This window comes from Homarus americanus, unplaced genomic scaffold (assembly GCF_018991925.1).
Source record: "Homarus americanus isolate GMGI-L3 unplaced genomic scaffold, GMGI_Hamer_2.0 scaffold53233, whole genome shotgun sequence".
NCBI classification, from domain to species: domain Eukaryota; kingdom Metazoa; phylum Arthropoda; class Malacostraca; order Decapoda; family Nephropidae; genus Homarus; species Homarus americanus.
In genome coordinates, this window is record NW_024751660.1 from 3,387,475 (window position 1) to 3,413,438 (window position 25,964).

A 25,964-nucleotide genomic window follows, 5' to 3' on the forward strand; every position below is an offset into this window, starting at 1 on the left:
AGAGGGAGCCAGTGTGTGTGTGTGGTGAGGAGAGGAGCCAGTGTGTGGGGAGGTGAGGGGAGCCAGTGTATATGGAAGTGAGGAGAGGCTGTTGTGTGTGGGACCTGATCATTCTTGTTTTATGGGTTTGAAAGTTAGTGTGTAAGTAGCCGTAAATGGGTGTACTGTACGAGGGGCGTGACGTACAGTACAGGAGGCGACTCACGAGAGACTCTACACGACCAGCCAAACTGAATCCCTGTAACGGATCTTCAAGTTACACCGCGGATTTGTCTAGGTTAGGTTAGGTTCGATTAACTTGTGTTGAATTTGGCTAGGAGTTGATTTGGTTTGTTAGGCATACATTATTTTTGGTGTGGTCTGATTATGTTACTTTTACGTTAAGTTAGTCTGTGCGATTTGGTTTTAAGTTAGGTTAGAGCCCAGCTTGGTATATAGTGCCCATTTCGCCAGCACACACACACGCAACTGTAAAAACTAAATTAACGTAGAGGAGTTGGGGAGATTTACATGAATTAAAATTGTTCCATCTGTTTCCACTCTCACATTTGTACTGCACATATCTCTCACCTTATGCCTCTACTAAATGCATTCATTCGCCCATTCATTTACATTTTTTTGTGTTGATGTGCACGTGTACGCATGAATGGGCGGCCCACTCCACGCAACACACAAACAAAGTAGTCTCTCACCCCCTTGCTGTTCGGGACCTGCTCACCAAAGCGAGAGAGGGGGGAGACCTGAATTGACTGCACAGCGTATTAGATGGGACTATAAAGGAAAATGAAAGGAAGGTGGAGGAATGAATGGAGAAGATTGGGGGGTGAGGAATAAGAAGGAGAGCGAGGGATAAGGGGATGGGGAAGGGGAGAGGGATAAGGGAGGGAGGGGGGAAGAGGAGGCTAATGGTACTGAAACACTGAATGAAGGGAGAGGAACGAGGGAAGGAGTAAAAGATGGGACTTGTGTTAAGTATGGACGCGTGTCAGGAGGGAGGGAGAGAGACAGAGTAGGGGAAACAGAGAGAGTGAGTGTGAGGACGAGTGGAATCCTTCACTGAATGTATATCTTACTAAGAGAACGGAATATATATATACACACACACACACACACACACACACACACACACAAAGATGGGCGAGGTTGGAGTATCGTCGGATGTCAACAACAGGGATATGGAAATAGTGTCCGTGTGTTCGTCCGGTTATCTAGTGAACGGAATAAATTGAACCAGTAGACATGAATTTAGATGAAATCAAGCTTGTGTGTGTGTGTGTGTCTGTGCCGTATGTCTGTGTGTGTATGTATGTCTGCGTCTGTGTATATGTATGTCCCAACAAGATTTTCCAAAAGAGTCCAAGTAATGGGCTGTTTTGTCGTCCATATTTTAGGGAGATGGCCAGCCAGTGTTGACCTTTATTGACCCTTAAGACTAACTGGTGACCCGAGACTTTACTGTTAATACTTGTTCCTTCAGCTGTGAGATACATAGTTGTTACACATGATGGATACAGTCGTAGTTTATGTGTCTTAGTATGTATTATGATGTGTATTTATTATGTTGGCCACTGTAATGAAATGATACACCAACTTCGCTTATATACATACATACATACATACATACATGAAGGAGGATAAAATGCAGAGATAAAGTCAGTCGCCACATAAACCAATGACCAGGAAGGGACTTTGAGCATCCAGTTATCCCAAGAGTTTAATGCAGCTGTGTGTGTGTGTGTGTGTGTGTGTGTGTGTGTGTGTGTGTGTGTGTGTGTGTGTGTGTGTGTGTGTGTGTGTGTGTGTGTGTGTGTGTGTGTGTGTGTGTGTGTGTGTGTGTGTGTGTGTGTGTGTGTGTGTGTGTGTGTGTGTGTGTGTGTGTGTGTGTGTGTGTGTGTGTGTGTGTGTGTGTGTGTGTGTGTGTGTGTGTGTGTGTGTGTGTGTGTGTGTGTGTGTGTGTGTGTGTGTGTGTGTGTGTGTGTGTGTGTGTGTGTGTGTGTGTGTGTGTGTGTGTGTGTGTGTGTGTGTGTGTGTGTGTGTGTGTGTGTGTGTGTGTGTGTGTGTGTGTGTGTGTGTGTGTGTGTGTGTGTGTGTGTGTGTGTGTGTGTGTGTGTGTGTGTGTGTGTGTGTGTGTGTGATAATTAACGGTTTATTGAAAATTCTGCAGCCTGAAGGCTGAAAATATACATTGGACATAAATGACTTATTACATACATTGGTGGTTTAACAAAAGCCCTCATTAGAGAAAGGTAAAGGAAACATACAGTGAACATACAGATTAATGTAGGTGTTGAACAGCAAAACGTAGTGTAGTACTCTCCCGATGAGGACCCGTGGTGTAGTAATTCTCACAGATGGTGTTAGTGAGGGCCTCACGTGGTGTAGTACCTCACAGATGGTGTTATGAGGGCTCACGTGGTGTAGTAACCCTCACAGATGGTGTTATGAGGGGCCTCACGGTGTAGTACCCTCACAGATGGTGTTATGAGGGGCCTCACGTGGTGTAGTAATTCCTCACAGATGGTGTTATGAGGGCCCTCAATGGTGTAGTACCCCTCACAGATGGTGTTAAGGAGGGCCACGTGTGGTGAAGTTCCCAATAGATGGTGTTATGAGGGGCCTCACGTGGTGTAGTAATTCCCTCACAGATGGTGTTATGAGGGGCATCACGTGGTGTAGTAACTCCTTCACATATGGTGTTATGAGGGGTCCCACGTGGTGTAGTAATTCCCTCACAGATGGTGTTGTATGAGTGAGGTGTGGTTCCAGGCCTTCCTATCGTAGACGGATCAGCACATCGCTGGTTGTTGGGTCTCACGGGCCGTTATCACTGGGTACCTGGGACCTCACTGTGTGAAGGTCAACTTGGGTACCACTGTTACTGTTGAGTTGTTCTCACTGACTTAAGCACTGTTCACCTCTGTTCACCTCTGTTTAACACTGGTTCCGTTCCTTTCCTAAATGAAATAGTAACTTCTGGCGAGAACATGTTGATATTCTGGTGGGGAGGAGGGTTCAGGGGAAGGAGTTGGTATGGGCCAAGTTAACAGTTGACCTGGCTGCTCCGAGAGGAGCGCCAGGTACGTCTTGACCCTTCGGTGGTCAAGGATGTGTGTGTGTATGTGTGTGTGTGCAAGACAAAAGTCGTGTCGTGAAATTTGGTGAAAACATATGCCGAAGGGCTAAACTCTTGGTGCGCTCTGCCTTGTGGTAGGGGGCGGGGCTCTCATAATGTTTCACGAGTTCTGTTTAATATTCGGACAAAACCGCGACACGACTTTTGTCTTTGATTGTACGTTTGTGTATGTTGTATGTATGTGTGTTTGTGGCTGTGTATGTGTATATGTGTGTGTGTGTTTTGTATGTACCTGTGTGTTTGTGTATGTATGTATGTATGTGTGTGTGTGTGTTTTGTTATCTCCAAGCATAGAACACAAAGGAATAGGAAGAGAGAGAGAGAATGGATACGTGGAGAAAGAGAGACATTATGTGTCTAGAGAGAGAGAGAGAGAGAGGGGGAGGGGTCAGGACTTTTGAATGGTAGTACAGTATAAATTAAGCAATATAACAGCGGGAGAGAGAGAGAGAGAGAGAGAGAGAGAGAGAGAGAGAGAGAGAGAGAGAGAGAGAGAGAGAGAGAGAGAGATGTTAGAGGGGAGAGAGATAAAGAGAGGGAATATTAAATTACACGAAAGGGGAGAGGTGTAGCAGCGGGTATAGGGGAGGAGGGTAGAGATAGAGAGAGACATGAGAGAAAGGGGTAGGGTTAAGGAAGGGGGGAGAAAAGTGTGGTTATGTCGGGAGGAGGAGGACGGTGGAGAACAGAGAGAGAGAGAGAGAGAGAGAGAGAGAGAGAGAGAGCAGTAAAGGAGGTACAGTATATAGATAATGGTTGTGTGTGTGTGTGTATGCTTCTGTAAACGTATATTTTGGCGTGTAGGAGAGGGGGGCAGGGGAGAGGGAGGGAGGGAAAGAGAGGGAGAGAGAGGAATGGAGAGAGGGAGGGAGGGAGGTGGAGCAGTACCCACTAATCACCCGCTCAAGTACTATTTTTCCAAGGGAGAGGGGAAGGTAATGAGATGAGGACACATCACCGGGCGGCACTCACCGGGCGGCACTCATCACACAGCACTCACCGGGCGGCACTCATCAAGCAGCGCTCACTGGGCGGCACTCATCAAGCAGCAATCATCATGCAGCACTCACCGGGCAGCACTCACCAGGTGACACTCACTGGGCGGCACTCACCAGGTGGCACTCATCAATTGGCACTCTTCTGAGCTGCACTCACCAGGCAGCACTCACCAAGCGGCACTCACTGAGCTTCACTCACCAGGCGGCACTCACCAAGCGGCACACTCTGAGCTGCAGTGCTGCACTCACAGCTTCACTCACCAGGTGGCACTCGTCAAGCAACACTCGCCAGGCGACCACTGGCACCCCACATGTTCATCGCCGTGCTCGTTAATAACCAAACCTGGACACGGAATCTAAATTAGCCGAAACTAACTAACCTGACAGAACTTAACCTCATCTAATGCAACCAAACTGAACATAACCTAACCGAACTTAATCTGATCTAACGTAAATTAACCTAAGTTTAGCTAATCTAATTGAACTTGACCTATTCGAACTTAATGTAATTTAACCAGACCTAACGTAAGCTATATATGCATCGGGAAAGATATCTAAGAGGTCGAGAAATATATGTTAGAGATCAGGGTATATATACTGGCGGTTGGGAAATATACTGTATGTCGGAGGTCGGGAAGATGATTAGGAAGTTGGGGAAAATATATATATATTGAAATTTGGGAAAGAAGAAGAGAGAGAGAGGGGGGGGGTAAGGAATCGTGGGCAAACACTCCCTCTTTCTCTCCCTCTCTCCCTGCAGCAGATAGGTGTAGGGGGAGATGAATATTTTAGGGGGAGACGGGGAGGGAGAGAGTGTGGTGATGAGAAGTGTATACACAATGATAGGAAGCGAACGTCCCATCCAGACTGGCGCTGACAGGATGATGATGCTAATAAGAATACGGTAATACTATGTTCAATGAATGATAATATGGCTTTAATAATAATAATACTCAGTTAATAATAATAATAGTGTCATAATGATAATAAGAATAACAGTTAATGATTTAGTGTATTCACCATGTCCGCTGTAACCGCCATCAGGCCTGCAGGCGAAATTATCAAGAATGCATCACTGCCAACCGTTTTGCATTAATTACACCCCACCTGCAGGCCTTAGTCACAGGTGATTGGAACCAGTATACGTGTGTGTGTTGCTTTTTTTTTTAGATGCGTAACTTTTTAAATGTACTCTCTAAATACGAACTTCAATGGACTGAATACAAATATAAGTTAAGGTGATCTGTTAAGTCAAATATCAAGGTACTGAAAATATTAACATCAAGGGACTTTGTAAACATGGTATACAGTACAGTATATGTCTTAGGGTTAGGTTAGGTTAGGTTAGGTTAGGTTAGCTTAGCTTAGCTTAGCTTAGCATAAGGGTGTTTAATGATGTGAAATAAGGTGGGGGTCTGATCTTGAGGTGATCTAATAGAAACAAAGATTTAATCAGCGTTTCAAGAAATTACTGGTGAAGGACCTTAATGCATTCAAAAACACCTATAATACTGGCAGTCGAGAAAGTTTAATATCTCTTTAACTTTTCAGAGTTGTTTCTTGTGTAAATTAGAAGCTAGTTAGACTTAGTAAATGGTGCTTAAATATCCTGGCTGTCGAGATCTTGATACATGACTAAAAATATTGGAACACCTTGAACTGTAAGGAAAAAATAGCCAACTAATTATGTGTTAAAATGGTAAGAACATTAATAGGACTCATTTCACTGTTATTTTGTTACATTTAGGAGCTTCAACTGTCAGGGTCATTAACCACGAGCAGAAAAGTTAATATTCTTTTGCAACAGACAATTTAAGATTAAGAAGAGGCAATAAATCTCAGAGCCTCGTCACTCAGTTGAAGATAATCACCTTTCCATAATGAAGATGGTGAAGACAAGGAGGTGATAATGTACTGAAGGTCGTAACCAGTGGTGAATGGGGGTGTAGCTGGTGATAGTGGTGGTGTTAAGTGCCCTGGAGGAGAGAGAGGGAGGGGGGGGTTGATGACCTCCTGTCGCCCTTTGAATGTTATCTGAGGGACTGTGTCGTCGCCCTGATCCACTACTACTACAGGTCTGCAGTATCCATAATGGGCACCTCTTGTCAACCTCTGTCTCAACGTTTTCCCAGATTGTTTGTAGATGGGGTGAGTGTTAGATGGGGCGGGTGTTAGATGGGATGAATATTTGACGGGGCAGGTGTCAGACAGGCTTCAGGGGGCCATGAGTTTCAAGGTCTCAGAACTCTTAGGAGAACGAAATGTCCCAAAACCATGACCATAATTTCTGGACATTAATTAGTTAAAGGTTTCAATGCTCCAGTCTCAAAATGTCTTCTTTAAAATTAAAGGTTTTAAAATCTCAAACTCATGAAACATCAAGTTTAGAATTAAAACGCTTGGGTGTCATAATCTCCAACTTGAAGATCTAGGTGTTCAATTATGCTACCTGGGGGATTAGGCTAGGTTTGACTCCATTCTTAAGGTGATCTAAATCAACATTCCAAAAATCGGCTATGTGCATTTTTAATTTTCTTGACAGAGAAAAGAATAGTTGGTGTGTTTTGGGATGCTGTGTGCATGTCAGCAGGATATAATACTTACCCTCAAACCCTCTTGGTAATGTGAAAAATTTGATAATGGAGAAGATGATCCCAATATCCATTCAGTGTCCGTAAATATTAGTATTCCCTTACTGGTTTACTGTGTAGTTTTTATGAAAGAATTCATTTCTATCTACAGTACTTGGTGTTGAAATTTTGCATATTTAATGAGGGTTGTTTGCATATTTTGAATAAATTAGGAAAATCTTTTGATTTTCCCATCAAGCATTTAATGCATTTTTTATATGTACAATATTAACTTGCTGTTTTTAAAACGTATCTTAAAGAACTGTGCTTAACAACTCTGGCAGTTCAAGAACATAACAATGAAAACAACAAAACAACGGGCAAGGGACGACTTAATTGAGGGGGCACTACTCAGTCGAGTGTCTTTACCTGGAGCTGGCGGACCGCCCCACAAGGGGTCACAGTTCAAGGCTGAAGAAGCCGCAGGTCCAGAAAACTGTGAGGGCAAACTTTGTCGGAGTGAGAGGTGTGAACTCTTGGAACAATCTACCAGAAAGTGTTGTGACGGCACCGAGTGTGAGTTTTTTCAAGACCAGACTTGACCAACACTGGAGCAGGTTCAGGTACTTTCCGGAGCCGGTGCATGCCCAGTACTTGCCAACAGTGCGTAACAGAGACGTGACCGATCGCCCAAGCGGCTAACGAGCCGATAAAGTGGCGAGGAGATTAAAAGTAACAGCATCCTTGGAAACAAGAATCAGGCAGTGGGGCTGTGTATGAGCTGTGAGTCTCAGGCGTGTAGAGAGACTTATTATATTAACCTGTGTGTCCATCCGTATATATTGTACAACCCATATGTTGTGTTTTTTGATGGTTTATAAACTATTGTATGATGTACAGTACTGTACTGTTGGGTGCATGATAGTTAATCCTATTTTAGGATGTATAACTGTACTGTATTGTACAGTATAATGTATTATAATGTGCCGTATTGTATGATTTATAACAGTTTGCCATATTATATGATGTTTAACAGTGTGTCATATTGTATGATTTGTAAAAAATGTCATAATGTGTGATATATATTATGTATGTCGCCCCACAGCCACGAGAAGAAGAAGATGTACTGGGAGCAGCTTGAGCACCGTCGACGCCTACTGTACCGCAGAGCCCCAGCGCCCAATGCTTGTTCCTGCTGCGACGAGTATGGTTTTGTGCCTCCATCAGAGCTCTACCCCTGGCCACCCTGGGACACCCTCGATGACAGGTGAGTTGGGGTGGGTGAAAAGAGGACACCTGGATGCTAGTTCACGCACACACACACACACACACACACACACACACACACACACACACCCACACCCACCCCACACCCACCCACCCCACATACACACACACAAACAAGCTGGTAACCGCAAACGCGGCCCCGCCAAGTTCAAGATAGGTAACAACACTATTGACTATGTTTCTTCTTTTAAATATCTTGGTGTTTCCGTCCCTTGTACCCTACCTGCCATACAACAGCTAACCCGCCAATGTACTGACAGACTGAGACCTCTTAGAAGTGTAGCGGGGTACAGCCCGCACTATGGTGCTAATATTAGAATTGTTAAAACAATGTACCTAGGCTATATAAGATCTCTGATAGATTACCACGCACCAGCCCTGGTCATTCGTGACGGGAAAGGCGTTGACAAGCTCGAGAAAATGCAAAATAAAGCCCTCAGAATTATCCTAGGATGTCCCATGAGCACTAAAGTACTTAATATGAGGAAAGAACTAGGTATACCCAGTGTTAAAGATAGAATAATTGAAGTCAACCTCATGATAGCCCTGAGGCTTCTGCGTGGTGATCCTGATAACATTGTTTCCTTAAAATTGCTAGAATGTATGAACCATGGGACTACTGAGTCTAAATGGATCCAAACTACAGCTACACATATGAAGATGTTTGGACTAGACCACCTGTACAAAGTTGAGACACAACAGCGCTTCCTGCCACCCTGGCGGACAGTTCCCTTCGATATCACAATACCGACGTATCCGCCTAAAAAATTAATTATACAAAGTATTTATCTCCAACACACTGCCAAATTGAGAGCTCTTGAACACATACACACTCTACAGACTGATGATAATATCACACAGACCATCTACACTGAGGATCTCTTAACACCGCCTGTGGGAGGGCTGGAAGTGCTATTGTTGTGACTCAACCTGACGGTAATATAATTGAGAAAGGAGTTAGAATTAACAACTGGGCATCCACTCTACAAACTGAATTAGTTGCCATACTCACAGCTATTAAATTCATTGAAACCACTGTTACTGACAGTCTCATCATCACTGACTCTCTATCCTCACTACTTGCCCTTGGTACCCTCGACTCAGGTTGTTACGCTCTTGTCTCTGAAGCCAGACACAAATATGCGTGCCTTGTTGACCGGGGTGTCAAGGTCAAACTGTTGTGGATCCCCTCTCACATAGGCCTCATAAAACATGACAGAGTTGATGCCCTCGCCAAACTCGCGTCTAACAAAGACACCGTTGAATACAATTTGGGTCTGTCAAAAAGAACCCTTAAAACTGTAATTAGGAAAGAACTTATTGATGAGTTTGATGCAAGTAGACAAGTGCAAACAGGCACTAGTCGATCCATAGGTTACCATGATGAGATGTATCAAGTGAAACTTGTATATGGAGCAAGTAACAAGTTCACTAGATTACAAGATGTTGTAACCGCTAAATTAAGGTTAGGATATAAGTACCTTTGGCAGTATGTTCCTCAAGCAGATGTAAACAAAACTAAATGTAAAGTGTGTGGCCATACATATGGCCACACACTTGAACACTACGTCCTCGACTGTGTGAAGATAGAACCTTTTAGGGACAGGTCCAAGCACACTGTGTGTGAAATGGCACAACACTTCATCTCTAATGGCAAGATAGCCAACATATTAAGATTGTATCCACATTTTTTCACTTAGTAACTATATCAATTCTCATGTACAGAACCAAATGCGCAATGTGCTTGAATACCTCTCACGTAAATGTGAATAACAAAGTGTGAGGCCAGACATACTGCCTCACACGCCTGTACTCACGCATTTGTGAATAAGTTACCCTTTATGTATAGAACTAAACAAATAATGTGTAACATTCAGTGCCATAATATCCTGACAACGGGGGTAAATTATTATGACCCTTTGTAAACTTTACTCTGTAATCCTTTTGCGCTACCGCTCACAGGATGAGTGTGGGGTGCACAATAAAGTAGCCGCTGTAAGCGGCAAAAAAAAAAATCAATCACACACACACACACACCCACCCACCCCACACCTACCCCCACACACCCCCCACCCCCACACACACCCCCACACATACCACACACCCCCCACACATACCACACACCCCCACACACACACCACACACCCCCACACACACACCACACACCCCCCACACACACACCACACACCCCACACACACACACCCCCCCCCACACACACACACCCCACACACACACACACCCCCACACACACACCACACACCCCCCACACATACCACACACCCCACACATACCACACACCCCACACACATACCACACCCCCACACACACACCACACCCCACACACACACCACACACCCCACACACCACACACCCCACACACACCACACACCCCACACACACACCCCCCCACACACACACACACACCACACACCCCACACACACACACACACACCCCACACACACACCCCACACACCCCACACACACACACACCCCACACACACACACACCCCACACACACACACACCCCACACACCACGCACACACACACACCACACCCACACACACCACACACACACACACCACACACACACACACACACACACACACCACACACACCACCCACACACACACACACACCCACACACACACACACACCACCCACACACACACACACACACCACCACACACCACCCACACCCCACACACCACCCCCCACACACACCCACACCCCACGCGAGAGAGAGAGAGAGTATACAAAGATATGTGCATGTAAATCATGCTCCATCCCTCCCCTCGCCCTTTACACACTCCTGATTGTACTTTCTTCTCAACCTCTCCCCACTTTTACTACCTCCTTCATCCTTCTTCCCTCCCTCTTGTTTCTCTTATGTGTTTATTTATCTGACTCATCTTTCCCTCTAAGCACTTTCTGGGGGTGATAGCAACAACAGGTCGAGCTGTATAAACATTCTTCCCTAACCTGTTTCATTCCTCCTTTCCCCATCATACCCCACCCTGCCTCCCCTTTTCCCATACACACCAGATAACAGACTGACTGCCCGGCCAGCTAGTAAGCTGACCAGAAAACTGTAAGGGCAAACTTTTTCGGAGTGAGAGTTGTGAACTCTTGGAACAATCTGCCAGAAAGTGCTGTAATGGCACCGAGTGTGTGAGCTCTTTCAAGACCTGACTTGACCAACACTAGAGCAGGTTTAGGTACATTCAGGAGCCAGTGCATGCCCAGTACTTATCAACAGTGCGTAACAGAGACGTGACCGATCACCCAAGCTGCTAACGTGCCGATTAGTGGTGAAGACGTTAAAAAAAAAAAAAAAAAAAAAAAATATATATATATATATATATATATATATATATATATATATATATATATATATATATATATATATATATATATATATATATATATATATATATATATATATATATGCTGATAACCACAAGGAAAGAAGAAAACACGAAGTTCCCAAGCGCTTTCGTGTAATTCACATCTTCAGGGGTGAGTACAGACTAGAGAGAAATACAAACCAAGGTGTATATATACAGAGGAGGGTGAGACCAGGTCCACAATGGTCAGGTATTAGGTAATGACCCTACTAATCTTTAAATAGCACACAACGGTTGGTGGTCAGGTCAGATGGTCAGGTGACCCGGCCTTCTCACCTGGTTACAAATCTTCTTAATTACAAAATTGTCCAGCTTGTACATGCCGTTACTCAAATTCATGTTGAATGCTTCTGTATGTTTAATAAGACTAGATTCTATGATGTTCCTACTATCAATTGAATTACATGGTAATATTGAGGAGGCATTAGATTAGTAGGGTCATTACCTAATACCTGACCATTGTGGACCTGGTCTCACCCTCCTCTGTATATATACTGTACACCTTGGTTTGTATTTCTCTCTAGTCTGTCCTCACCCCTGAAGATGTGAATTACATGAAAGCGCTTGGGAACTTCGTGTTTTCTTCTTTCCTTGTGGTTATCAGCATATACCTAGATCACGCGGACCTACAGTGATTTACTTGCATATATATATATATATATATATATATATATATATATATATATATATATATATATATATATATATTTCATGTAAATCCACAATGAGTACGTATTGTTTTATTCAAGACATCTCAGAGCAACTGAAGATGTCTTGAATAAATATTTGTTGCTATATCTGTTGTTTCCATTTTCCCGTGATTTTATCAAATATATATATATATATATATATATATATACACGTATATATATATATATATATATATACTGTATAGGGTACATGAAAAAAAGGACACTACCTGGGAAAAGTACAGTACTGTACAGTACTTTTAATTTGGATCATATGAAGATCCTCCCCCCCAAACCTACTTGGGGGGGAGGATCTTCATATGATCAAGCCCAGTCGCGCTCATCTGAAGACCTAACCAAACCTAACCTAACATAACCAAACCAAACCTAACCTAACCTAACCTAACCAAAACCAAACCTAACCTAACCTAACCAAACCAAACCAAACCTAACCAAACCTAACCTAACCTAACCTAACCAAACCTAACCTAACCTAACCTAACCTCCCCCCCACTTGGGGGGGGGGGAGGATCTTCAGTTGGATACTTTGGGGGGGAAGATCTTCATATGATCTAGCCTGGGGGGGAGGATCTTCAGTTGGATACTTTGGGGGGGAAGATCTTCATATGATCCTTTAATTTGACTTGGTGTAACAATCATTGTGTTATTAAAGGGATCTGCACTTTGTGTTAAAATGAATTCAGTGTTATTAGAACTAAAGGTCATTATAATGGGTCCATTAGGGTTAGTTCCTCTTAGAATCGCTTCCCATTAGGGCTCGGGCCCATTTAACTCGTCATTATTTCCCCAGACTTGTTCATGGCGTCACATGCCAATATATTTGAAGCTCACAGCCACCCACAATATTGTATATAGTTTGGTACTGTACTCTTATCTGCTGACAACATGCACCTTGCAAACAGCTTATTTCATTAACCTGTACACTAAAGTTGTCTGATCATTTCCACTTGCATGTACTGGACAGCTGTAAATCAGTAATTGAATCCTTAGAGGTTAAAATATCCAGTGTTCTTGTTCAATAGACATTTTAGAATGCACCTAACTATCTCTACCTTAAGCTATGATGACGGGAGGATAATTTAAATTGTTTTGAGACATTGAAACTAGGTGGTTGTTCTCTTATCCCCAATTATGGAAAAGAGTTGAGACTCACGTACAATATACTGTACTTTACTGTACTGTACTCTACTAAGTGAATCCAGATCCTGGGTGGCAAGAACTTGGTCTTTCCTAAACATCTATGGTTTTCTTTTTTCTTTCATAATAATCTTTCTCAAAGACCCAAGTTCCATGTGTAACAATGGTATAATTTGATGACTAGAAAATTAATATTGTCAAACTTACAAAATATTATGGAATACTGTAGTTGTATGTTAGTACTGTACTCTATAATTACCTTCATATATAATGGAATAAAGTAACTGGACGTCCTTATAATTTTCTTTCTTGTAACTCATAGAGATGTTGGATAATTGGATGTCAGTCAAGTTTAATTGGCATTGTTCTTTAACTCGATAAAAGTATTCCTAGAATGAATGGTTAAAAAATTATCCATGTTATATCAGTAAAATGATAATTAATTTGCTTTTCAGATACTGGGCAGGGGGTCAGTTTTACACCCCGGGCGCAGAAGACTCATCGAATGCATCTCGTTCTGTACTGCTGGGGACTGCCACACCCCAGGGCCAAGGACCTCTCTGGCTGCCCTGGGGAAGTGGTTGGGGAGCTCACGGTGGTGCAGCACCCCAGCAACAACAAGCAGTCACCCCAGTGGAGGCAAACTCTGGTACCACAGCCACTACTGGGGATAATACTCAGAGGTAAGGTGGTACTGTACAGGTACTGATTCTGGACAATGAAGTTTATAACAAAGTTTACTGTTGTTGTATACCTGCATTGTCTGGGCACATACGAAATTGTACACTCATGGCCTATGTACAGTACAGTACAGTACTCTGTGTACCCTGTACCTGCATTGTCTATATTCATGCTGCATAGTTTAAACATGTCTGTCCAATTGTAAATCTGTATGACAGTTTTATTGAATAAATAATATTATTACTGTTATTATTATTATTATTATTATTATTATTATTATTATTATAATTATTATTATTACCTGAAGTGGTAGTAAGTTGATAAATGGTGAAATGATTAAAATAAACATAATAATAATAATACAGCACTGTAATAACAATTTACATATAGCCCAGAAGAGGATAAAAACAATTGACTACCATAACTTATTTTTGGGAAAATAGCCCTGGTTATTTATTTTTTTTACTAAACACATTACATCCTCAGTTCTGTTGTTACTTCCTAGATGGTACGAAAACATAGTGTTCCTGTATGTTCCCCTCACTTATATCTACTGTCAAAATCTATGAAGAGTTTGTATTGGAATCTAATTTCTTTATGGGCTGATCAACTCATATTTGTAGGAAGTAACAGCAATCTGATCACATTGCCATGTGTACAGTAGTAGTTACAGTACAGTATTTATATCTTGGTTCAGGCACCACTTTTGTAATACTGTACTCTCACCACATAAGATTTGATCTACTGTACAGTACCTGCATTGTAAATTTAATGGCAGCTACAACTAGATTGTGTAAATTTCCAGGAGAAAACCATAGTCATAGAGGACTACCATAGTAGAACACATCTGTTTTAGTACTGTAATGATAATGATTAAATGCCAGGGAATGAAAGGAGAAGCTATGATTGCTCTTAATTCAGGCCACTTTGCATTAGGAAAATGTAAGAAAAAATGAAAAAGCATTTAAAATTGAATTTTAATCTTCATTATGTTCTCCACAGTGAAGACACTCGAGCACAAGTAACTGGCGTCCTTCTGCGGCCATTCCTGCCTCGGGGTCTTGAGAGTCGCTTGGGCCTCCGTCGTCAACATCCCACTACCCACCACAGTCGCCGCCCACTCTCTGACCCAGGTGTGGTACTTCAGCTGCCCCGCTACCCACCACCATTCACAGAGGCCTACTTACCACCCATGGCATACCAGGAAGCCTTCCCCAGATACATGTGGGGCCCTCCACCACCCTATTCTCAGCCCACCTCTGCAGAAAACTTGGCCATGCAAATGTCACCACATCATCACCCAAATTCACCCACTTCACCTACAGCTCTGCAAGGATTAGTAGCTCAGGCTATAAGGTCTTCCCCAGCTCGTCGTCCCCCAACACTGGCTGACCTGATGAATGGCCCAGCCAGTCCCACCAGTAACACACTGTCTTCCCCCAGTGATGATTCAGAAATGTTAAGCTCACCTTCTCAAAACCAGCGTGTGACGCGCGGACGTCACAAGGGAGGGCCTACTGAACAAGGAGGAACTCTGGGCGGATCCAGCTCACTTCCTTCCAGGCACCGCAACAGGAGGCTTCCTCTGGGTCATGTCAAGTCACTTGGAGATGTGAATGAACATAAACATGATGAACCTCTGGAGGTTTTATTTTGTGATGGGAAGGACATTGCACCTCTTGATAAATTCCAGTCTCAGGCTGATGTGCCACGAGAGGCTTACCGCACAAAGCACATCAAAAGCATCAGTGATCCCAAAGTGGTTTATACTAGTGGAAAAATGGAACAAGAATCAGAATTATATTTTGCTGATGTCTCGTCGTGTATATCAGTCAGACAAGATGGGGATGAGATGTTGTACTACTCAGAACCAACTAGCTCTGCTAGTCAGAATACTCCATCTCCAAGTGACAAAGAGATATTAGATGCTTCTTTGAATCACACATATGAACAAGTTCGTGAGAAGGATGATGACAGCTCCCACCATGCATCTGATGATACCATGATTGTTCACACTTCATCATCTGATCACAGTCTTGCTGCAGAGACTGAAAATACATACAGTGTAGTGTCTCCTTTGACAGATATGTCCAGTACATCTCCCATGATAACTGATACTGATGCTTACTCTTGTTACACACCAACTACTTCTGGTCCTTCACCATCTTCACCAAGTCAAAGAGATAATACACCATCAACTCCCCAGTCAACATTCAATCAGAATCTAACCCTACATTCTATCAGACAGCTCCACCCCCTCCACCCCTTACACCCTCTTCATCACATACACCATATACACCCTGGGGGGAGGACTCATCATAATGACAATGATCCTCTCCCTTCCCAACTTAGTGAATGCCAAGATGGTGAAGCTGAGGCTGAACACTGCTATGAGACACTGCCAGGTTGTGATGGTGATGCTGCAGCCACACCAATACCTTCCAATTCTATTGAACCCCAACAGGAGGTGCCATCTCGCCTTCCAGATGCATCAGACCTGAATGGAAATGTTACTCTCACTGAAGCGATTGTCCACATGGGTCCTTCCCTGACTGACAGCTCTGCATCCAGTCATCCAACATCCTCAAGACCTTCCAGAGCAAACTTATCACTCCCCCTTCGCCGGGTGCTGTCATCTTCTAATGCTAATGCTGATGAGATAACTGAAGACACTCCTACCCCAGACTCAGAAATGGTTTCTCTGGATCAAGGTCGGAGTGGAGGAGGAAGACGTCCAGGTGGAGGTGAGAGGATATCATATCATAGCTCAGAGCCAAACACTCCGGCTGAGAGAAGAATACACTCAGTACAAGATCTTTTGTATACTCTGAAATCAGTGAATGTTTAGAGAAGACAAAATGGATGTTTATTGATATTTATTAGGTGCAAATGTTTGCAATAGTCAATGATGCAATTTGATTGAAAATACCGGTATTTAGAGTGATTTAAGAGTCTGTGTGATTGCTTAATGGCAGTCCCTGTGTTTAATTTAAGGATGGAATGCTTGTCATTTATTGCTGTAAGAACAAACAATTAATTTGTTATGGACATATGAAATATGCGATACATAACTACATAAGGAATTGTCTATGCAAATCTTCATGTTCTTAGCTTGGTCCATCACCCACTGCACTATGATAGTTCATCAACAACTGCAGTTGACATTGACAAAGTAGTAGTCATAGATGAAGTGTTTATACCACAGCTGAGCACCAACACCTGTGGTCCTCCTCCCTATTATATTAGACATTTTATAAGGAAAGTGAGGTTATAATATTATAAAGAAAATTTTTATAGTGACATTGATAAGTTGGTTAGAGGTAGTTCCTTCAACCATCATTTTTGTTTTTGTATGTAAAAGAGTGAGATGAAATGTTATCATGTTCTGATAAACATTTTTCCTGTGAGTCTTTTGTACTTAAATTTCACTTTAATATTATTTATACATTATTTAATGGAGATTATTGACATTGTAGGAGTCATTACATTTTGATGAGGATAATTTCATATAAGTAAATGAGACTGCATGAAAAATGTTCCTGTAATGTAAAAGTACTTTGATTCACTTTCTCAGGAGAAAAAAAAAGCTCTTCCACTATCTTAATTAATTTTTTGAGGGTCACATGTAAGCTATAAGACCAAAGTATTACAACTGTAAACTCTGTCCCTCCTTCTTACACATTATGGGCTCAACTGTTAATGTCTGTACACTTCTATTTATCTAAAAGGCATTAATTTTTTTATCTCGGCAGCATTAGTTACCAAGTACGATAGCCCTAAGTACCTATTCAATCTTGGGTCACCATATTTTTATTAAATTATTTGTTTCATACAACTGTCTTCCCTTAAGTTTTTCTTCATAGTCATTGGTCTTCTGCTTATTCCTGCCACGTCACTCAAACACATAGTTTTCATCTGTCCGGTGAAGTTAATAGCATGTATGGAACAGTTCTCATTTGTGTTCAGAATTAAGTACAGTAATCCTTTTCATGACATCAGACACCATAAGTTATAAGAAAATAGTTTGCATTCATTATCTGTGAGATCACTGTCCAAGAAACAAAGCCAGACAGTATTATCATGGAGTTATTCACTGTATATTCTGGAGTCAGTACATGCCAGTACTTATCAACAGTGCACAACATAGACATGACCAATCACCCTAGTGGCAAAGAGGGTAAAGTATCAGAGTGGTATTTCCCACGGTACTGCACTGTATTATGCTATTCACTGGCATGCTGGTATATCCTGTGGCATGATGTTAATGTATTGTGCACTGGGCCTTCCACTATTGATAAGTCCCCAGGTTAGGGCACTTTACTTCCCTAAAGGATACCAACAGTTCAGTGGTAACCTCCTGTTATAAGGTAAGTACAGTACAGTACAGTACAGTATACATAATGCTTTTATTTTTAGTGAGCAAATTTAGTCATTTAGTTTGTGATTCTGTTGATCTATTGAGTAAATTTAGTATTGGTAATCAAATTTTTGGTCTTGTTGTTTTCATCTTTGTCTTTCCCAAATGACAATTTTCAGTCACAAGTAACAGGAAATGGTGCAGGTGTTAATAAGGCGGAGGACTTGTAGGTATCTGAGTGAATTGCTGTACTGTTTGTCCATGAATCTGATCTCTGGAAAATATATAAGGAATATGGAGTTGCTGGATGTGTAGAGTAACAAAAATGCATAAGTACAGTATCCTGTAAGTTGTCATCACATTGTACATGAATTAGAAATAGAGAAAAGTATGCAGCTAATACTGTACACAATTTTTATATTATAAATAGTGTAACACCTGATATAGTGTAATCATAAAATACTGTACTGATTTTACAAAAATTTTATTGTTTTGGAGGGAAAGTATATATTATACCAGGTAATCTTAGTCATAGATCTTATTGTGATGATGAATAGTGAGACGATAAAAGCTGGTTATTTTAAGTTCCAGTGAGATAAAAACATAATTACCTGTTATACTGCACAGTAAAAGTAGATTTATCAATGAGGGACATTGAATATCATTATGAATTATCAGTAAAAGTGATCTGATATTATACTGTAGGTACAGGTATGCATGCTGTAGTACTGTATTGTTAGGGTTATTTGCAGTGTTCCTATCAATACAGTAATACTGGAGTAGTGAATCAAGTATGGAAGGTTTGACACATTGTACTTAAAAGGATTTGAGTTCTTAAGAGAAATTGATTTGTTATTTTTTTTATGAATTTTAAATAAACAATATTGTGTTGGGGTAATAACTTTTAAAGACATTTTCAAATGCTTCAGTCAGCCTTAATAAATAGGAATCGAAATGCTTGAGAATTGATATAAAAGGTAAACTATATATGGAAGACAAAAAGTGACGCCATAGTTCAGGGCACAGGTGGAACATACAGTACAGTACTCAACATCTACATGTATTTATCATTTCATCACTTAATCAATTTTACTCTACTAACTGTTCAGGCAATGTATTCTGTTCTTTTATTACCTTCTCATGACCTTTATTATTCAGTGTTAGTACAGTATAGAAGGAAACCAGAGTACCCAGAGAAAAATTACAATGTTTGGTAGGGCAACACCCATCTCACATCTGTTCCAGGCTAGGGCTTGACCCCAAGACCTATAGTGGTGAGAGATAGAGAGATACACACATTACCACTATACCCTCCCCTTTTTAAGATTCAAAATATTCATCATTCATATCTGTTCAAAGCAGGTATTCAGCATTTATATTTACAATAGATGTATTACTGCATCATTAAATCCTGCTCTATGGGTACTGTACAATTGCAAACAAAAGAAAATGTTCCAATCATCTGTAATGCATTGTGATTATTGTACTGTATAAATGAAAGAGTCTCTTATTTCCATGTAACTAATTACTTGATATAAAGACAAGTAAATGTAGAAAATAATAGCATAATCTATGTTACTGTACTGCCATAAACCTTGTGATAATTTTCATTCCCTAAGTAAGTACCTGTATACTGTATATTGACTCAACAGTTCATGTGACTGCTCCTAAGAGGCATTGTTGTGTATCCCTGTCTAGAAATTAACTTCAGGTAAGTAATTTTGCAGTAGTTTCAAATAAAGACAATTCTCTGAATGCATCCACATCCTGTTATCTGTTATGTAGGTTAAAATGGTCTTGAGTTTCAGTGTACGAGTTTGAATGAGAATTTACTTAGTATGGCCATGCTTGGCACTATCTACCTGTTAATACTGAGCTACAACTCGGATTATTATGTACTATTGTACAAGGGCATTTCTAGAACTAGATGGGCGTGGTACAGATACTATACTACTACCATTTACCATTTATAGACCAAATGCAGTTCTTAACATTCCATTATGATGAAACGTTATCACTACAGTATTTACATATGTTCAAAATAAATAGTGGGCAAATATATACTGTATTGTATACATATATATAGTACTGTCCATGCATTTTGTTTTCAGAACTACGAAATATTATGAGTAGACGTCTTAATAGGTACTCTCACTGACAAAGGAAATCATAATTAGAGTAAGTCTTTTTTCATGAACTTGATTCCAGTATTTTAGGAGCAGTTTGTGGTAGGTTGTCAGGGAGAGTACCTTGAGTTTACATAGAAAATAAACAATGTGTTGAATATTGTTCCTTAAATCAGGGGAAAAACTAACTGTTAGAGACCAAGCAGTAGCTATTGCTGTGTAACTACATGTACTACTAACTGGTCGGCACTGACTAAATGAGACCAGTTAATTCTTACTAACTGGCTTTACAGAGTTTGGCTGATAGTTCACAAATGGATAAGTCCAGATAATTGATACTTGTATGTCTACGATCTGATGAATTTGTTGCTACATACTGCTGATATTGATTGATGGACGCAGGGGCACACCAAGGGTAAGACACAGTGGGTACATCCCTGCTCACCTCTTTTTCCAGGCACCATCTTAAATTTACAAAACATTTTTACCACTGAAGAAGTTCCCAGTGCTTTGCATATACTTTACTGCATGTAATAGTGCAACCCCCTACCCCTCCCACACACACACACACACACACACACAGAAAAAAAAAAGATGGGTAGGCCTACTTTCCCTCCCACCCCTACCTCACCATTAAATTTCTGGGTGCACCCCTGATAGACAAAGTGACTGATAGAGATGAACAAGAAAACAATGATGGGTATAGACCAACAAGTAGACAGTGACTTGTTTAAATTAACTGGTACAGATTGAGTGGACTGACTGGCATAGCCCAATAATTTAACATGGTTAGGTGGACAGTGATTGGTAGAGACAAGCAAGGAGATAACAGTATTGATTGGTGTACTGTGACACAGACTGACTGATAGGTAGTGACTAATGCAACAACTATATAATGGTGATAGTTATTGTAGATGACGAAGAGTGATAGAAACCAATCAATAAAAACATGACAGAAACCAAACCATAGGCTTGGGTTAAAAAACCAAGGGATGTACTGTATATTAATTGACTGAAACCCAGGTGTTACAAGCCAGCTGGTGGAAACAGCTTGACACCACTGCCTCTGTGATGGGTGGTTGTGTTGCTGGTGTTATAGTAATGTAAGCTAAGACTTGCCACAATAGACATTGTAGTGTGTAAGGCTCACAAACACTCAGGTCCATGTTGTCCATATCTCCAGTCAAATTTTGAATGTTCTGTACGTTACTTTATGGGCTAGCCTTTATTTGTACTTTATTTATTTATTTATTTTTTCCTTTTTTTGCGAGAAAATTTAAGGACTGTTATTTTATGGAATTTAGGAGTGTAATAGTAACGTGAATTTTATAAATTTTATTTGATATTGTTTGCTGAACTCGGGGGAATATAAAGTTCATGTACAATACATTATAATTTTACCTCCAGTTTCATTGTTGTAGATAATATTGTTTTAATATGGTAGTGTTGCTGTTCAGAATCTTTTTTATTATTATTATTATTTAAATTTTTAAAGTTTAATATCTATAAATCTGTTTTTGTAGTGTTGTATGTTGTACTGTACTGCTCCCTATGGTTTTACGGGCATTTGAAAAACAAGTGTTGTACAGAGTGACCAAAATGTCAGTGTGGGTAAAGTTAACTCTTAAGACATTCAACTTGCCTATTGTGTGATTATGATATATGATGTGTGTGCAATTTGGCTTTGCTTAGGTCTTCATTAGAGTTCAGAATTCGTAAAATATGACTACAGTATAGGATTATCATGATACTGTACCTAGTGAAATACATAATGCAATGTTTACCATATGTATTGGCCTGCAAACAGTCCTATGTAATGTAGACCGACAGCACCAAAAATCTGTTCTTATTTTAAAACCAAAGCTGTGCTAACTTACATGTACAGTAAGTTGTTATACAATATTTCCATACAAGTGCTTTTTTACGGAACATTTTGATACTAAGGTAAATACTCTATGAGTTTTTACATATCCGAGATAAATTTGTATCGCCTAAGCTCTTTATATACAAATATTTGTCAACATATGTTACCCAGATCTGATACATTATTCTGTTACAGAAATGCTCCGTCAATCTAGTCTTTGCACTGAATGAAATTTTCCAAACATACTGGAGGAAAATTCATTTGAAATAAAACCCGTGATTGAATTTTTTTTTTTAAACTGAACTTTCAATCATTCCATAAATACCGATCTATTCCCAGTGTTGATTCACATGTATTATAGAACTAAATTGTAATATTTGTGGTATGTATTTTCTTAAGATGTCTGTGTAAACTTTGTTGTTGTATAATACTCTTTTTCAAAAATACGTGGCTGTTACTTTTCCCATGACTTTATAAGTGCCATTCCATTGTTATCTATGTATGTTGTGTTTGCATAGTAAAGTCACTCTGTAGATGACACTTGTCTTATTACACTGACCAAAGATACCTGTACATAATACCTGTATCATTATTTTGGTGTTACCTGTACATATTTATATCTGCCTATCTTGTTGCTCAGACTCTGTAAATCTGTGTGTGTAATAATAATAATAATAATAATAATAATAATAATAATAATAATTCATGGTTTATTGAAAAGCACAGCAGCCAGAGGCTGAAAATATACAATACTGTAGACAAAATAAGGTAAGAGAATCCACAGCAACAGAAGCTGCATGAACACCCGCCAAATTCAGCGAGTGATTTGTACAAGCGACAAATTCTGCTTTTTTATTAATTTCCTTGATACGTTTCTGAACACCAGTATGAACACCAGCCATCACCGCAGCATTATCATATGCTTGCCCTCTACAATTTTGAATATCAATTCCGTCTTTCTCTAATTTTTCCAAAATCATCATTGAAATATTCTCGGCGGTTTTACCTTTTGTTTCAATGAAATCGACAAATGATTCCACAACCTTCACTTTATCTCAATCGATCATAACATAGCGTAAAACTTGGCTCGTTTGATCCTTATGTGAAATATCAGGAGTGCTGTCGAATATCATGGAAAAGTACTTTGCTTCTTTTACTTGCTTGATGACTTTGCTTCTTACGTTTTCTCCCAAAATTTCTATAAACTCGTTCTGAATAGTAGGAGACAGATAGGAAGTAGCAAACAGCTTGATCTAAAATCACGGTATAATGACACTAGTATCAATGTAATACAATGGAAATGTAAAAAGTAGCAACTTAATCTAAAATTACAGACTCAGAGTACAGTGAAAATGGATGTCTGACATAAGCCCCCCTGACGAAAGCCCCCTACTTTGATCGGGGTGGCTTTTGTCTGACAACCCTAACCCAACTTAACCTAACTTAACCTAACCCTAACCTAACCAATAATTAACCACAGAGAAGAACAGTATATTTTACCCTCAACTATTTAATTATGTCCGTAACTTTTGAAAGCCCTTACTGTTGTCAGACAAAAGCCACCCCCAGCTACGCTAGTGCCAGAGACTTCATTAATTGAGACAATGTGAAAAGGACCTAGGTGTGTATGTTGACAATGAGCTGAAGTTCTCGGGCCATTGCGAGAAGAAGGTAAATCAAGCAACTAAATTATTAGGTCTTATAAGAAGGTAGTTCAGATATCTAGACGGACCGTACCTCGTAACGATCTTCAAGACTGAAGTGATTCCCCGTCTGAAATGCTGTCACCCTGTCTGGTCCCCGAGATATGCTAGGGACTGTCAGTTGATTGAAAATGTTCAAAGGGGGGGCCACCAGACTGATGCCTGCACTTCAGCACCTCAACTACCCGAGAGATTGGAGCGCCTGAACTTGCCTAGCTTATACTACAGACGGGCAAGGGGCTACCTAATTGAGGTGTATAAGCATCTCAAGGGGCACTACTCGGTCGAGTGCGTCCTTGGAACTGGCTGACGCTCGCCCTGCAAGGGGTCACAGCTCAAGATTGAAGAAGCCCCAAGTCCAGTAAACTGCGAGGGCAAACTTTTTCAGAGTGAGGGTTGTGAACTCTTGGAACAATCTACCATAAAATGTTGTGACGGCACCGAGTGTGAGCTCTTTCAAGACAAGACTTGACCAACACTGGAGCGGGTTCAGGTACATTCAGGAGCCGGTGCATGCCCAATACTTGCCAACAGTGTGTAACAGAGACGTGACCGATCGCCCAAACGGCTAACGAGCTGAGCAGTGGTGAAGAGGATAAAAGTTAGACAATTTTAAGACATCTTCCATGACATTTCCATTGCAAACGACCTAGAACCGAGATATTTAGTATGCCGGGTTCCGGGAAGCGGAGCCTACAGGTAGGTAAGGGCGGAAATAATGCATTAAAAAAAACACTATCAAAAGTGGCAAGCTGTCACAGAGGAAAAAGTGAGGGCATGCCGTTCCCTGACGTATATTTTGGAAGAAGGCGTCAGGCCTTCATATACTATATATTATCTTAGTCTTCATTTATTTGTGGAACAAAATCGATTATGAATGAGAAGAGCAAGTGACGCTGTTCATAATTATGCTTAAGGTTGAGCTAGTACTGTATGTTTGCATCTCGATCTGTTCACTGCCTGTCCAGGTACTTTCTCTTGGTAACTATTAGGGGAGACGTAACCACTTGTGGTAAGTTGTTCCATGCGTCTATAATAAAAAAGTTTTGTCTCAGATTGGTGTATGATGTATCATAAAGATCACACATCTCCGGTGTATTTAAACCAATATATGTATGCTTAAATCACTTTTGTATTCAATACTACAGAGATTACCTAAATGAGCAAAACATGTAACATGATATCTTTGCTAATAAAGTTATCATGGGCGAATGACGATGCACCGAATGTCGTTTCGCAGCCTTCAAACCTAGGTGGAGTAAGGTGCGCTGATCATTGAGTATGGAATATGCTAAGTGGCTTAAAAATACTGATCTTATTACAATCTCATAGTGGGACTGTTGGAGGGAGTAGTGAGGCCTCGAACCAGCTGTATAAACGAGACAGCTGTGTTATATGAACTGTCATGTCCATAGAAAATGTATCTCTTGAATGGGATACAACAGTAGTCTTAATTCATCTTTTTTTTATTACTCTATTTTTGTTTTTTTACTTTTCAAAGCATCCCTGTTTTTTCTTGTCTGATTCGTCTATCTCTTGTACATCCACATAAAGTTTCCACTTTACTTTTCAGCATCTTCAGGTCTACTAGTGGAAAATGTCAATCTTCGTAATTCTTCCTGTATTATTTCCTAGGTTTATTGTTTCAGAGCTGTTTACCTTAACAGCTATACCCTTTAATACACCCTGAAAACCTAGCCTACTCTTCTCCTCTTAGGTAATGTTTGTTCTATCTGGAATTTTCTTAAAAATAATCCAGTCTCATCCACATTAAACGCCTGTTCTGGCAGGTAACCCCCTCAGTGATGATGTTTGTATTGTGGGGTACGAGATGTTGGTTCGCACTCAGGATGGGATGGAGAAAGGAAACTCACAATGTGCTCTCTGTATACATATTGTATTGGATGTACAGTGCAGCTTGGTGCTGGTAAGTGGCAACGTGGTTACAAGCGTGATGTAGAGAGAGCTGGTTGGTGAAGATGCTCAGAGGA

General features: G+C 40.7%; 1 protein-coding gene across 4 annotated transcripts in view; it reads left to right on the forward strand.

The window, feature by feature from the left end:
• Positions 1 to 22,805, forward strand: part of LOC121854693 — a 134,820-nt gene extending 112,015 nt beyond the window's left edge. For all 4 annotated transcript variants that reach the window (XM_042349404.1, XM_042349406.1, XM_042349405.1 and 1 more), the window contains 3 exons: positions 7,807 to 7,968; positions 13,698 to 13,925; positions 14,926 to 22,805. In XM_042349404.1, coding sequence (XP_042205338.1) covers positions 7,807 to 7,968; positions 13,698 to 13,925; positions 14,926 to 16,771 — 2,236 coding nt within the window. In that variant the 3' untranslated portion in view covers positions 16,772 to 22,805. The remainder of the gene's footprint in view (positions 1 to 7,806; positions 7,969 to 13,697; positions 13,926 to 14,925) is intronic.
• Positions 22,806 to 25,964: the final 3,159 nt, after the last annotated feature.